General features: G+C 37.2%; 1 protein-coding gene across 1 annotated transcript; it reads left to right on the forward strand.

Annotated features, from left to right (window-relative positions):
* The first annotated feature begins 1017 nt into the window (after nucleotides 1-1017).
* TYRP1 (tyrosinase related protein 1) lies at nucleotides 1018-15989 on the forward strand. Its single transcript, XM_004373493.2, has 7 exons — nucleotides 1018-1482; nucleotides 2861-3183; nucleotides 5696-5900; nucleotides 9575-9742; nucleotides 11005-11184; nucleotides 14061-14207; nucleotides 15509-15989. Exons 1-7 carry the CDS (start codon nucleotides 1098-1100, stop codon nucleotides 15712-15714), a joined length of 1614 nt encoding a protein of 537 aa, XP_004373550.1. The 5' UTR covers nucleotides 1018-1097; the 3' UTR covers nucleotides 15715-15989.
* Nucleotides 15990-16213: the final 224 nt, after the last annotated feature.

The following is a 16213-nucleotide window of genomic DNA, read 5'->3' on the forward strand; positions in this document are numbered from 1 at the left end:
GGTAAAGGAGTTGGGTACCAAATCAGTGAACACCAGTAGGCACCGTGATAGCCAATGTCATGTGATTCGGTGTAATTGTATCTGATGCTCTTCTACCACAATTATTGTCTCTAGAAATTATAAGAATGGCAGCATCTGCTTTAGAATCAGAGTACAACCAAAAATTACTAACAGGTAAAAAAGTACTAGCCTGGTCCTTGTATCACTAAGAAAAAGTAGTTAAGCTTGCATCACCTTCTAAAGATATACTGTCAAATAAAACAAAACAAAATAAAAGCTCTGCAATAAAAAATAAGGACTCTCTCATTTTCTCTGACTTGTGTTCCAAATTAGTGCCTCTGACCTTTTCTTAAAACTTTAAGCATCACAAGGAGATCAGCAGGAATCATGTGCTGACCAAGTAATTAAAGGGCAGAAAATCTCACTGTAGTGAAAGGGGATTAAAAATGGGTGGAGAAGAGGGCTAGCCCCTCCCAGCTTGTGTGAGCAGATTCAGGATTAGATATCAGACAGAAACTGGCAAGTAATTAACAGCTCTGACAATCAGGAAGCCAGCAAAGATAACACACTCAGCTGAGGGAGAGATTCAGCAGAGAAACCCCTCGGGAGTTGAAGGTACTAGAGACCAGCTCTATGGGGAGTGGGTGGACTCCTGCCCAAACTCCCTAAGGATGAAGAGCTTTAAATCACAGAAATCAACTTGCTGGAAATCTGTTCCCAATTCTTCAGCTCCATGGTTAGATGTGATTACTGGTAGTGACCTGCTAATGAATGCTTTTGATAAATGACATCCAGGCTAAATGTTTATATATAAATTAAAATGAGAACTAGGATAGGGGATTTAATTATGTAGGTATTATACATGTCAAATTTTTAAAGGTAAATTACTATTTTTATTAATTCTTTGTTGGACATGTCATTTCACAGGTATTGAAGGGAAGGACTTATGCCATTTACGAGAGAACAAAAAAAAAAAAAAGACTTTGCCTAATTGTGTTTTTGCTTTCTCCTTTTTCAGCTGGATCTATGTGCCTCGGTCTCCTCCACATAAAGGGCTGCTAACCAGAGCCTCGTCTTGCACTCTCGTTTCAAGCACAATGAAAGCTTGTAAACCCCTGTCTCTGGGTTACATCTTCTTCCCCCTGCTCCTTCTTCAGCAGGCCTGTGCTCAGTTCCCAAGAGAGTGTGTCACTGTTGAGGCTTTGAAAAGTGGCATGTGTTGCCCAGACCTGTCCCCCGTGTCTGGGCCTGGGACAGATCGCTGTGGCTGGTCATCCGCCAGGGGCAGGTGCCAGGTGGTGACTGCCGACTCCCGACCCCACAGCCCCCAGTACCCTCATGATGGCACAGATGACCGGGAGGGCTGGCCCACACGGTTCTTCAACAGGACATGCCGCTGCAATGGCAATTTCTCAGGACACAACTGTGGGGCGTGCCGTCCTGGGTGGAGAGGCGCTGCTTGTGACCAAAGGGTTCTTATAGGTAAGTGAGGAGGTGAACTGGGGACACAGTTCTGCATGAGCCTTAAGTCCCTTCATAGAATTCTAAATCATTTGGTCTGGAGGAACACTGGGAGATCATATAGCTCAAGCCTGTCTTGGCACAGTTGAGGAAACTGAGGCTTAGACTGGTTAAGAAATTTAACTGAAGTTTAAAGTTGGAGACGGTGCTCAGATGATCTGGCCAATAATATTTACTTCTACAAACATTTATTGAGTAACCACTATATCCTGGGAAGCATGGTAGGTTTTCTTTACCATTCTTGCAATAACTCCTCAAGGTAGCTATTTTAATTGTCATAACCAGCTGTTAATCCGTTGCTGTCAAATCAATTCCAACTCATGGCAACCTCATCATTCCAGTGTCAGAGTAGAACTGTGCTCCGTAGGGTTTGCAAAGACTGATTTTTCAGAAGTAGTTCACTAGGCCTTTCCTCCGAGGATCCTCTGGGTGGAATCAAATCTCCAAGCTTTTAGTTAGCAGCCGAGCGTGTTAACCATTTGTACTACCAAATTCACACAGCTAGTAATTGATAAACCTGGAATTTACACTGGAATTTGTCTAGCTCTTATACTTGAGCTTCATCTACTACCCTTGCTGACTCGCAGAGAAATTTCCCACTGAGATGGCCAAATTCAGGAATTTTAGATGATGAGTCTGGCCGGCAACCTAAATGTGACTATATAACAAAGCACTAAATAACAACAGTGAGCAATACTTGATTGTTTTCTATATGCTAGTCACTGGACCAAGGATTTAACAGAACATTTATTGAGTGTTTATTATGAGCCAAACCCTGATCTAACTGCTTTTTATGTATGTGCTCTTTATTCTTTACAACAACTCTATAAAGTAGCTATTATTATCCATGCTTTACAGATGAAACACCGAGGCTTTGAGAAATACTTCCAGAGTCATAGAATAAGTCTCTGGTCTTACCAACTAGGGTATATCACCAACCTTGTTTTCGCAAGATTTATTATATTAAAAAGGATAGAAAATTCCAAGATAAATGCCAAGAGTGAGCAGTACAGTGAATTATTAAACCCATAAATAAGATTAAAGAAAGCTAATAGCAATCCAAGAGTAAGTTGGAGGGAAGTAGGGAACCGGGTGCGGGGGTGGGGAGCCGAAGGAGAGAAAGAGAGAGAGGCAGACAGATGCTTGAAGTAGGGGTTTTAGTAGGGATGTTATAAAACATAGAAAAGAATTTTAAAACAGATTTGAATGTATATACGGATTTTCATTAATGGGTAAATGGGATATGTTGTGTTATAAGATGATTGTGCTCATTCTCTACCCCCCACAACCCCAAACCAAAAGGCAGACGTTTTCATGACTGGATTTTGTATTCCTAAAGTCAGGAGAAATCTTCTGGACTTAAGTGCAGAAGAAAAGCGTCGCTTTATTGGAGCCCTGGATATGGCAAAGCGCACAACTCATCCCCAGTTTGTCATTGCCACCAGGAGAAGAGAGGAAATACTGGGGCCAGATGGCAACACACCACAATTTGAGAACATTTCCATTTACAACTACTTTGTTTGGACACACTATTACTCAGTCAAAAAGACTTTCCTTGGGACAGGGCAGGAGAGCTTTGGTGAAGTGGATTTCTCTCATGAAGGACCAGCTTTTCTCACGTGGCACAGGTATCACCTACTGCAGCTGGAGAAGGACATGCAGGTAAGCATGTAACATTTTGATGTTCAGATCCCTAACAGACAAGGGCCCTTGTCTGTAAGCCGTATTAATTCACTCTTGTTCTGAATGTTAAGGACATGTGATGAGAAAGCAATTTCAAGTTTCTGCCTTTGACATTCACTTAAACTGTCCCCTGTACCAATTACTTATTTAATTAATCATTCCATTTTGTAGAAGTGAGAAGGAGTAATATTACTGATGAGGAGGCCAACTGAGGTATTTCTATGTGTGAATTAAAGCTTTAGAAATATTCTACAGCTCTGTAATTGAAGAATGATAGACACAAAGTTTGAATGAAAAGAATCTAAATTAACACGTCTTTCTTTACTGCCAAATGTAAATAGATGTCCCCTCCTGGTCTGGGTGAAGGAATGTGTATATACTTAGGTTTTCCAGTCCCAAGTGTATAGCTCATCATTCCAGTTGATGACTCTTTCCAATATGGTACAGGGTTTCAATGCTGAAACACATTTTTGTTTGTTTTTTCCCCCATTGGGTTTGTCATACTTTACTGAACTCCATTTTCTTTCTCATGCCCTCTACCACTGTGGGGCTTAAAGAAAGATATAATAATTAAAAATTTTACCCCAGCCAGACATTATTTCTAATTAAAAGGCATTGGCTTTATTTGACATAAAAGGAGCTTCAACTCAAGCACAATTATTTCCTGCTTAGTTTTTAAGCAGATAAGCTCAAAACACATCCAAGTACCTGTTAATGTAAACAGCTTATCATTGTCTCTTTTATCAATTGCTATGTTTCTGGAGAAAAGTATTGTAATTCTAAAATAAAATTTTAAATTATTAGATCTTACTAGAAAATCCACAAATTAAAGCTGTTTTCTATGTGAAAACAGCAATAAATCCTCCCCCCGCTCCCAAGTTAAAATTTAACACTAACCTAAAAATGTCTGAAGGCAGAAAAGGTGTTTCGATTCATACACTGATTTCCAGAGCGCTTCTTACTCAGCATTATTTAAAAAATGAATAGTTGGATGGTGAGAAATTAATGCACTAAAATATGGAATAAAATATTCTTATGAAAGTATCTATCCATATATAGTTTGAGAGTGATTAAATACTCCAAACTTTATATTTTATAGCTCTGATTACAATTCAGACATTTAGTAGATTATGAGTAGATAAATCTATCATTTATAATTGGCTCCAGCTCTTGATGTCTCTGACTTATTTTCCCATGGGCCCACCAAAATGAAAGGGTAGGTGGAAAGTATCTAAAAGCTTTGATTTTGCCTGTGTAAACTTCAGCCTCTATGACTTACATTTTTAAAAACCCAGCAGCACAAGGGATCCAACAAATTACTACTTAAATGTAATGCACAGTTGAAATGCCACATGAATATGCTTCAGCTCCTGAATGTCAGTTGCTGGACCACAAATGGACTCTTAATGATCCCTGGGAAGCTGTCACTGATTTTTGTGAACCAGAATGATGATTTCTAAATGAGGACTCTAAACCCCTGGAGATCAATAATAGGAATGCCTTTGAAAGCTTTTGGCCCTCAAAACACCCTGAGGATAAGAAAATGCTTCCTAGAAAGGAGTTTAAAATAAAAAAGCAGAAATGCACTAGAGCTTGAGAGGTGAGATAAAACAATGGCAATCCTCACATTGAAATGCAACCATCTAAATATAACTCCACCTCAAAGGCCCAAAGAAATCAGGAATAACTAGTAAATATATGCTTTAAAGAGTCCAATAAAATAAACATGTGATCTTGAACCCCAGCATTTTAAACTATGGGAGCTCAGTTCTGAATGGAAACTAGTCCAAAGAACAATCAGCACAAAGAAATATTCTGCTTTTGTTTAGCATCTCCTGCTTGTATGAGTTTCAGGAAGGCCACTGAGCCTTCTAAGTTTAGACTCTGAAACAGAGGCCTCAAAGTAAAACACCTTTAGTCCCCAGGCAGATCACCTAAGTGTAAAAGAGCCTGTGTGGTCAGTGGCCAAATCAGAATCTAAACGCCTAAAGTCATTCTAATTAAATTAAAAAAAAAAAAAAAAAATCACTGTCCACAAAACATATGTCAAGGCTGGATCTGGCCCCCAGGCTAAGAGTTAGTGACATTTGAATTAGAGACAATAAAATCAGAAGAAGGTGGAAATGTCAAAGCTTGAAGTTATTATTAATGATTTTTGGTAAAACCAATAGAAATGGAATTGCCTGTCTAAATAAAGAAAAGGAAGACTTTTCCCCCTCAAAATCATTTGCAGAAATTTCTGTATAATGAGCTGAGTTTCACTCCCTCTAGTGCCTAAATGATTCCTTATAGTAAATTAGAAGCTTTGTTAAATAAGTACTTAACTCCTCCAGGCCCCTCAGACACCACTGATACACTCACTGATTCCTAAGTGGTTGAAGAGAGCTAATAGAAAGAGACTGCCAGAGGGTAAACCAAGCAAAGAGGGAGAATTTTTAAACAGAGGCAGACGGTACGAAGAACACTACTAAACAGAGTTTCTGTGATCTAGGATATGTTGCAGGATGCTTCTTTCTCCCTTCCTTACTGGAATTTTGCGACTGGGAAAAACGTCTGTGATATCTGCATCGATGACTTGATGGGATCAAGAAGCAACTTTGATTCCACTCGTATAAGTCCAAACTCTGTCTTTTCTCAATGGAGAATAGTCTGCGAATCCCTGGAAGATTACGATACCCTGGGAACCCTTTGTAACAGTAAGTTCAAATGAAATATAGGAGTAAGAATTCCTTATTAGATAAAGAGATTAAATATGCCGCCTGGAAGATCCTTCATTCTAGTAGAGGTTTTAGACTAAAATCTACTTTTATTATGGAGAATCATTGAGCACTTAGGAGAGTCAAAGCAATCTGTAAGTTGCTCCTGGGAGACAGTGCCTATACATTGGTACATTTCTTTTCTTGAGTAATTTGGTCTGTGCATGGCTAACTTCCTTCTTTTGGAAACATCTAGTTATAAAAGTTAATCCTCTTAATACACTCAGCAGTGCTTAGTAGTCATGTGTCTCATGCTGGAATTTCACAGAAAAGTTTTCTGTAGACAACCTGAAATACGCAGAAAGAGTTGGGAGGGAAAAAAAAAGGCTTATTCAGTCAGAAGGGTAAAAATCAAAAGGTGATATGAAGGCCACCTTTAAGGGAATGAAGATGATGCACAGAAGATGTCTACCCCTAGCTGCCTTCCAGCTCCCCAAATGTCAGTGAAAATAAGAGCCAATGTCTAGTCGGTTGTCCTGGCATCCTTCCTCCAGTGATCTGCAATGCCACCTCTGCCATGTGGGTCTGTTCCTAGGCTCTCTATTCTTTTCCTTGGATCCTGTTATCTGTCCCTCTGCTAAGAACATGAGGTCTTAATTATTAAAGTCCTTCTACCTCATCTGATTTTTCTTCTTTGGGCATGTCTTGACTATTTGGAACTTTTGGTCTTCCATAGAATTGTGGGAAATTATTTTATTATGATATTCATAAGTTACATTTGTTCTACACATATTTTTATGCTTCAAATATTAAATAAAGTATTATTAACATAAAAAGAGAATATTGTAAACACAGCAGAAGAAATTCGGTGGATTTCCCCCATTAGAAGATTATTTACCCAAGTATAAAAATAAGAGTAGTGATAGGGTATGAAATTTCCCTCTGTAGAATTGTAAATACTAGACTATTAGAATAAGTTTTTGTTTGGCACGCTGAATGAGTGGTCCCACCTTGTAGCAGAGAAATAAAATTGAGGCCCAAGATATCTTTAGATAACATAAGTTTTATCTGTTTCTGACCATGCTATTATATTTTGTCCTCAGAGTTTTCTAGACATTTCCTAAGCATTTTAATCATTGGATAGCAAAATATAAACCAAAAACTAAACCCACTACTGTCAAGTCGATTCCAACTCCTAGCAACCCTATAGATCAAAGTAGAACTGCCCCATAAGGTTTCCAAGGAGCGGAATGTGCATTCAAACTGCCGACCTTTTGGTTAGTAGCTGAACATTTAACCACTGCACCACCAGGGCTCCAAGTACAATTTCAATGGATATATAAAATTATATCACAGGGGGAAAGAAGAAAGGAGATTTTTTTCTCATCACCATTTTTCTTGTCAATTAATATAACAAGTCACATTACTTAGACATTTCATTTCCTAACAAATTAAAGATGATACATTTTTGGTTAAACAAATCTCAAAATGATCTCTTTCCTCAGTTCAATAAATAAATACTCAGCAGTATTTATTAGGAAAGGGTAAAAAGAAAGGAACTATCATTTTATTGACCATCTATGATGTGACTGAAAAGGTGTAAAATGCTTTTAACATTCTTATTTAATCCTTATGGCAATCCTTTCCTCTTTCTACTTTTCTTCTTGGACGATCTCATCCATTCCTGTGGTTTCATTTAGCATCTTTTACAAAAGACCCGTACATGAACATACTCAATTTAAACCTTAATTACACTTTCCATACCTATGTCTTTATATGCTTTTTGCACCAAAAAACCCTGTTAACTGTCCAGTCAATTGCGCTCGATAGCGACCCTGCAGGACAGAGTAAAATTGCCCCATGGGGTTTCCGAGGAGCGGCTGGTGGATTCAAACTGCAGTCCTTCTCGTTAGCAGCCAAAAGCTTAACCAGTGTGCCCACCAGGGCTCTGTTTGTTGCACAGTACCTCCCAAATATGCATTCCATTAATGCACCAAACTTGCTATATTAAAAAAGGGAATTATTGACACCTAATGTTCCTCCAGCTAGTATAACATCATATTTGATCTCTCCTATGAAAATCATTGCTATGTTCTTTCTTTCTTCACAGTATTTCACAAATCCATTTTCTCCTTTAGATACTCAGAACTATTCATTCAGAGCAGCATTTCCTACTTGGCAATTCTGCAAGACTCAGATCCATAGGATGTTAATAGGTGTAGTGGCAGAAGTTCTCAAGATGCAAGTGTATTATTTGAAAATCACTGGGTTAAAATTAAACTAGCGTAACTAGTTTCTTTCCTACCAAATTCTTTACTATGAAACTCCCGGAGGGTAAGTCAGGATGTGGTGCTTTTGAAACCGTGTTAGCAATACTTTCTCTGGGTATTTTTGGTAACCCCCTGAACAATAATCCCAAAACCCATCACTTCAATTGGTATTTTCAGTAGTCTTTGAAAATTTTTGATGATCACGTATACCTAAAAAATGCATGTGCCCTTCCCAGTCTCAACACAGACACAAGTTATATTTATATATAATAAAAATAAAATTCATTGAGCTAGTTCATTATGTACTAATCATGATGTTATTCATAAAGCACATAAAATAGGAAATTTTATGAAAGCTAATTATCTTTTGTTATCATCTTTGCCTAAAATGTTTGACTTTTAAAAGTTAAAATTTTTCGTATTTCACTTATGGAAAGTCTCCTCAATCCTTTGGGGCTTTTTGCAAATCTCTCTTCTTCATGAAGCCTTTCTGTAGCTACCCAAATGGGAAGTACTCTCTCTCTCTCTGTCTCTCTCTGTGTGTGCGTGTGTGCGTGTGTGTGTGTGTGTGTGTGTGTGTGTGTGTGTGTGTGTGTTTGTCTTTCTCCTTAAGGCAACTGTCATATCATCGATAGTATCACAGTTCTTTGTCTGCTTGTTTGTCTTACTGCCTATTAATAATTATCTCTCACAATAATTTTTAAAAATGTGTTGATTGAAATATGCACCACTTGGCAAAAAGATTTTTAAAGTTTTTTTCCTCTCTTTCCTCTGAAGGCTTGACACAGAGAATTTGGGTGCAAATTTATTTACATGTATATTCTTGCCTCATTTCAAAAATAATTGGAGGCAACTTTTCCCTCCCTCAAAGTTTATGTTGTAGAATTCTAACGCTTGAGCTCTTTGGTGTTGAACCTCTGGGTGTTACTATAACACTTTGTTACTGAGGACATTACCAGATAAGCACATTTTTACAAAACACTTTTGAAACAATTGGGAAACAATATCCTAGTACTTAAATGCATTTTGGATGTGGGAGCCTCAGCGCAGAATTTAGATTTCTGAGGTTAGTCTGGTAAAATTAAATTTTCCATGGAATGGTCTTTTTAATATATTCTCATAAAAGAAGCATATGTTGATTTAACAGGCACCAGGAACTACATCTGGTAGTGTGATCATTTTTTTCTTCAGATGAGTTTATGTATCACATAACTATTCCACACAGAAACTTAGAACTTGATATTTTCGATTTTTTTTCACTTTAATGTCTCTAAATTTGCATTTCTTGATCATCTCTTTTACCAAGGAAAACTCTTTCAGTGTTCATGTTACGCATAAGTAGTTTTAAAGAGCAATGAAAAGATAATCATTGCATAAATGTTCACATACCTATCTTTTTCCCAGGCACTGAGGGTGGGCCCATTAGGAGAAATCCAGCTGGAAACGTGGCTAGACCAATGGTGCAACGTCTTCCTGAACCACAGGATGTCGCTCAGTGCTTGGAAGTTGGCTTATTTGACACACCTCCTTTTTACTCCAATTCTACAAACAGTTTCCGAAACACAGTGGAAGGCAAGTAAACAAAATTGGTGCTTTGAATTGATCCAGAGTAAACTGAAGTATTACAATTCAGTTTTCTTTGAAGGGCTTTTGAACGACATATCAATCCCATGAGTTTATGTCACAGGGGTTGCCTATTATGATTTAGTCACAATTCTCTCCTCAAAAAGAATTTTCTTAAAGAGAAGTATCAGACCATGAAACTCTTTTAAATTATCATAGAAGAGGCCTTAGAAATTATTTTTCATAAACCTAAACACTATTTAAACCTAACTTTCTAGCTAGCTAACTGCCCAACGTGAGTAACTGTACCAAATTCTAGTGTTGGCAAATAATGAGAGCTTACTAATTTTTTTTTTTTTCAAACAGTTGTCATCTACAGAAGCTTGATTTGGGCATGTGTTTTATTTAGGTCTGTATCATTCTGTAACTTTTTCAAATGTCTATAAAAATTCAAATTAGCATCGACTGAGATTTTATTTGATTTTCCTTGTCTAATACAAAGTATTTTAAAGCTGAGGAAACTGAGGTCCAAAGAGGTGAAATGAGTTTCCCAAGATATTCAATATGTGCTGCTCCATTGAAAGAAATACAATGGTAATTTTTATAACTGAACATGTAACACAAATCATCAAGTATTTTGCCAGTTTTCTGGCAAAATGTGTGTGTGTGCGCGCAATAATTACCAAAGTTCTATAGCTGTTTTGACATTGAGTTTTCCAGATGGTTAAAACTAATACAGAGATGATGGGAAAGCTCTGAGAAATTCTAACTTCCCCACACCATAAGGTAATTTGCCAAAAATAAACATGCTGACAGTCATTCCAGAAGAGTAAGGTAGGAGACTAAAGGAACACCTGGCAATTTAAGTTCCAGGACAATTGGTGTGGTGTTCTCCCAGCTGGGTCAGCAGTTTTAAGTAGAAGCCGGAGATTTCCACCGTCTTTATTCCCAGTAGATCAAAGTCTGCCTTGTCAAAATAGAGTGCTCTGTATATTTTGACTGGTTTCCTTTGCAGGTCATTATTTTTAACCTAGAGGCTACATTTAGAATGTCATGCCACTAGCTTAAAAAATAACCTACTTGCAGTATAGCAAGCAAATGTCACCAACCATAGGTACAGAGAAGCAATACTATTACCGTATATTAAGGCAAGAAGTGGCCTGACAAGCTTTGGAAAAAAAATTGTTTCCCAATATAATCACTGCTGTTGACTTTAAAAGTAAAATATTTGCAATGGTCTTTACAACTCTCATCCTTACTATTATATCTAGGTTATAGTGATCCCACAGGAAAGTATGATCCTGCCGTTCGAAGCCTTCACAATTTGGCTCATCTATTTCTGAATGGAACAGGGGGACAAACCCATTTATCTCCAAATGATCCTATCTTTGTCCTCCTGCATACTTTCACTGATGCGGTCTTCGATGAATGGCTGAGGAGATATAATGCTGGTGAGACACTTGCGTATGTTTTTTGCAGGCTCAGCAAAAGGGATTGTTCAGATGGCATAGTACTCATTGAAGGCTAAGCACTTGACTCAAAGTACATTTCCAATAAGATAAAATGCCATAATTTCTAGCCATTTTCAAAATATTCAAAAACACCTTGAAAACATAATTAGGTCATATTAATAGCAATTTACAAAAGTTCTCCCACTTTTAATCTAAAAGTCATCGATGAACCAGAAAAAATATCTTGGTTTCTCAGTTATTTTTCCCCTGCTCTCTTTGTTTGTCCTATAAGTAATTAGCATAAAGTCTCTCAGTCAGCTGGGTAGTAGTGAGGAGAAGAAAAGTACCACAGAAATAGAGAACTAACCTAACTAAGCCTATTTCTGATAAAATGTAGCCACAAAATAATAAGACAAGTCAATGTAAACACGCACAAATTGCATGGAAACTAAACTCAAATCATGAGCCACCTCCTTAAATATTCCATGAGGCAGCAAATGTCCCTTGGGAAACAATATCGTAGAATAACTATGTTAGGGAGTAAGAAACGTAAAAAGATTAGAAGAATTTCTAAAGCTATCCATAAAGCAGTCTTTTCGGGTGGAGGGTAGAATTATTTTTCAAAATATAGCAAAAGGTTTTATAGATATGAGACTCTTCAGAAATCATAGGCATTGGGAGTTGTTAGGGTCAGAATGGAGCAAATACCACATTTTACTGCTGAAGGAGATAACAGTCATTCACATTCTAATGTTCTGTACAGAATCCTCTCCTTAGACAGAAGGGATAATACAATATAGAACATCTAAACTCTAAATAATACGTTAATTTCAATTCACTAAAATTTTAGATCCATGTACACATTTAATTCAACTTCCACTGTTTTTCAACTGAGTCATGGAAGTTATGGAGGTTCAGTAAAGTTGTCAAAAGAAGCAGTTATACATTTTCCAGTCTGAGCAGTATTCTACTTATTATATCCTAGGAGAAATGAAGCAATCACACACACACGCGTGCACACACACACACACACACAGCCTTGCAATAAATGTTATTTGAGCACCTACTATTTCCTAGGTAGTATTCTAGGCACTAGAATACAGCAACATACAAAACCAACAAAAATGTCTTCCCTCCTGGAACTTTGCCCCTTGTTGTTAGGACTGACAACAAACATATATACATAATACACAGTATCTTGGATGGTGGAAAATCCTTTGTAGACAAATAAATTTAGGAAAAGGAATAGGAAGTCCTGTTTGGATATATGGAGGAAGACTGTCCCAGGACAAAGGAAGAGAAAATAGCCCATTGTGACTGGAGCAGAGTAGAGAGTAGGGAGATAAGGTCAGATGGATAACAGGGGGCAGATCCTGATGGACCCTGAATTTAACACTAAGCGAGATGGGGCACCAGAGGGTCTTATATAGGGAAGCGACTTGATAATACCAATTGTTGTTATTTTTACTATTATCTTTGCACTTATTTTTATGCACACAACTTTCACTATCACATAAGTGATACTGAACTGAGTGAAAACTTTTCAAGTTAGGATTCAGTAGGAAGGTGAAATGGGACGTTAAAAAGAATATCTAAATGATAAGCTTTAGCTAATGTTTAGTTTTAATAAATAATTCATAATAATATATCAGAATGTGAGTTCCTGGAGGGTAGAAATTGTGTCTGTTTTGTTTAACGTGATGACCTCGGTGCCGGGACCAGTGTCTGGCACGAGCAGGCTCTCGGTGGATTTTAATAAGTAAATACTGAATTTGTTTTAATACACAATAAACTTAACGTCATAAAAATATAAACACTACTGCCATCTCATTATCAGTTGTTCCTCAAACTGCTAAAATCTACGAAAGCTGGAATCTGTATAAGGCAGAAAGCTGTCAGAGAAGAGAAACCCAAATATTTTCCAGTAATAGTGAGTGAAAGAAAAGTAGTAAGATTACACTCTGTCAAAGGTATCGAAGTTGTAAGACCTGGAAAAACAAGGCCGTTCCATCAAGTTCCAGCTCTCACAGTTTCCACTGTACATGCTAAAGTACCTTTCTCTGCTTTAGAGAAGCACAGAGACTGTCCATGCAATGCACCTTTTGCAAATAAAACCTAATACCTCACTAGCCTTCCCACTTATTCTCATTACTGCCCTACCCAAGACCACGTCCAACTCTGATTTGTAACATCCCATTTGGTATTTAATTATGCAAACATAAATATAGAGCCAGAAACTCACTAATAATACAAATCCCTGTGGCTTGTATTAAAATAGAAAAAGGAGAAAGGTGCCAGAAAGCCAATGAGATTCCAGATTTTAAGCATTTTCAAAATTTTAAGCATTTTTTTGCTAGTATAGTAAAACCCTGAAAATAAAGTTAATATTGATTTAGTTCACTATAAAAGTTAACAAGAGAAATGAAAAAAAATATTAAACAGAAATATTCAGAGTCAAGGACAAACCTCCTTGGATACACTGTCTCTCTAATTTAAATTACAGATGAGGCTATAACAAACTGCAGATTCATCTTTTCTTTAGCTTTGAAAAATAAGTTTAATGAATTTTATTCATATGAGTATCTCTAATTTATAAATAAAACAATTGATGATCATCACAGATGATAAAACACTAAAACTTTTAAACTTTCTTCTTCTACTGGGTGATATGTTGATGTTGTACTCAAAGCATTTGAACTCTATTTCATGTAATTCCCTCTTCTAGTAAAACTTTTTTGTGTCTTTATTCAGTGTAAAATATGAAACAATATTTTTCATGTTCTCCTTGAATACTTTCAGACAACTTTAGAATATAATAGTGGCATTAATATTAACTTTGTTTTGTCTATTAACAAGATGTCGACGGTATATTTTAGATATATCCTCATTTCCATTGGAAAATGCCCCCATTGGACATAATAGACAATACAATATGGTGCCATTCTGGCCTCCAGTTACCAGTGCAGAGATGTTTGTTACTGCTCCAGACAACCTGGGATATGCTTATGAAGTACAATGGCCTAGTGAGTATTTAAAATTTATTTCCATTGTGGAAATTTCCAAAAGCAAATTTGTTGCTTTTAAAGTAAAGTTATCACAAAATCAGTGGTCCCTAGGTGGGGCAAACACTTCAGCCACTGAAAACCCTATGGAGTACAGTTCTACTCTGACACACACAGGGTCACCATGAGTCGGAGTCAACTTGACAGCGACTGGTTTTAATCACAATATTGCTGAGGCTTACATTTTCCATTTGGACTGAGAGGCTTTCACTTTGATTTTTATTTGGGGATAAAGAAAGGGCATTTAATATTTGTTAAGAGCCCACTCTGACCTAGTGTTGAGCTAATTATATAGCATACTATCTCATTTAATCCATACAGCCCTGTGATGTAAATATTATAATCCTCATTTTACTAATAAGGTAACCAAAGCTGAAAACCAAAAAAATCAAACTTCTTGCCATTGAGTCGATTCCAACTTATAGTGACCCTACAGGATAGAGTAGAAATACTCTGTAGGGTTTCCAAGGACCAGCTGGTGGATTCAACCTGCCAACTTTTTGGTTAACAGCAAAGCTCTTAACCACTGTGCCACGAGTGCTCCACCCAGAGCTTACCCATTGCCATTGAGTCGATTCCAACTCATAGTGACCCTATAGGACAAGTAGAACTGCTCCATAGGGTTTCCAAGGAGCAGCTGGTGAATCTGAATTTCTGATCTTTTGGTTAGCAGCTGAGCTCTTAACCACTATGCCACCAGGGCTCCACCTGAGGCTTAGAGAAGTTAATTGTCAAAGATCACATTTCTAGTAAGCGAAGAGAATGAGTTTTGAAGTTAGGCCCATGGAATATGACAACATTTTTTACTGTACAATGACATCTCCATTTATTTATCCTAAATAAGGGAGGTTGAGATACTCTGAGCCATCTTTCTTGAGATTCTGAAATTCAAAACTTTCTTGTTTAATTTTAAGTCTCTTTCTCAACAAAGGCAGTTAGGGCATAGTGGAAGAGCAAAGGTTTTGGATTCTGACAGACCTAGGCTCCAAAACCAGCTCTACTGCCTGCCAACCAAGTGACCTTGTGGACAGGTGATGTGCCTCACCTTTTGAATGGAAATGATAATATAGATTCCAATAGGTTCCTTTCGTTAAAAGAAATTAGGAAGTGCCTGTGAGAGGTGCTGTAACAGGCAATGTGTTCTGATAAAAAAATAAATATAAGGATTTCTCCAACTGTGCTTAAATTTGTGGTTTCCAATTCTTGGTGGCATGGCAACTGTTTTATTGTATCCTTTTACTCCCATTTTCTTTTTCAAATAGGTCAGGATTTTAGTATTTCCGAGATTGTCACCATAGGAGTAGTTGCTGCTTTAGTACTGGTTGCGGTCATTTTTGCCGGTGCTTCTTGTCTGATTCGTGCCAGAAGCCACATGGATGAAGCAAATCAGCCTCTCCTCTCTGATCAATATCAACACTATACTGATGATTATGAAAAAATCCAGAATCCTAATCAATCTGTAGTCTGAAGACAAGTGACCCACTCTCTTAAAACTTTCTACAGAAACTCATTCATATCACAAAACAGCCTGGTTGAAAATAATAGATCGAGTCACTAATTGTATTTTCCTTCACTCTGTTACTTTCTTTCTTAGATCTGCATATCTTGGGGTTAAAGCTCCAGAAGTTATTTTCTAGACTTAGGAAGAGTCATTAACAAGCTTTCCAGTGGGTTGTATTTTTCAGCTCTGTTTAAAATGGTGGTTTGCACCAACTGCATGGTGTTTAAGAGATAGTGTAAAGATCATTGGACTATTTTAAGGTTTGGCTATATGATGATTTAAATATACTGTTGTGCTTTGTTTAAGTTTATGTGCAAAGGAAAATAATGATTGATAGAAAAGCCCTGTTTAAAATACATGAGTAGGCATTTTACAATGTTAAAATGTGTATACATTCATTGACTTTGCCAACAGATATAAAATTAAAATAAATTATTTGGAGTTGTAAATGGAATCCAGATTAGTA

This window comes from Trichechus manatus, unplaced genomic scaffold (genome assembly GCF_000243295.1).
Source record: "Trichechus manatus latirostris isolate Lorelei unplaced genomic scaffold, TriManLat1.0 scaffold00025, whole genome shotgun sequence".
NCBI classification, from domain to species: Eukaryota; Metazoa; Chordata; class Mammalia; order Sirenia; family Trichechidae; genus Trichechus; species Trichechus manatus.

Bases quoted from the DNA above. Each gene is read 5' to 3' on its own strand.
- TYRP1 (XM_004373493.2), top strand. From the start codon at position 1,098: ATGAAAGCTTGTAAACCCCTGTCTCTGGGTTACATCTTCTTCCCCCTG. The intron at 1,483-2,860 runs GTAAGTGAGGAG...GTATTCCTAAAG, and splicing joins TGACCAAAGGGTTCTTATAG to TCAGGAGAAATCTTCTGGAC. The intron at 14,208-15,508 runs GTGAGTATTTAA...TTTTTCAAATAG, and splicing joins TTATGAAGTACAATGGCCTA to GTCAGGATTTTAGTATTTCC.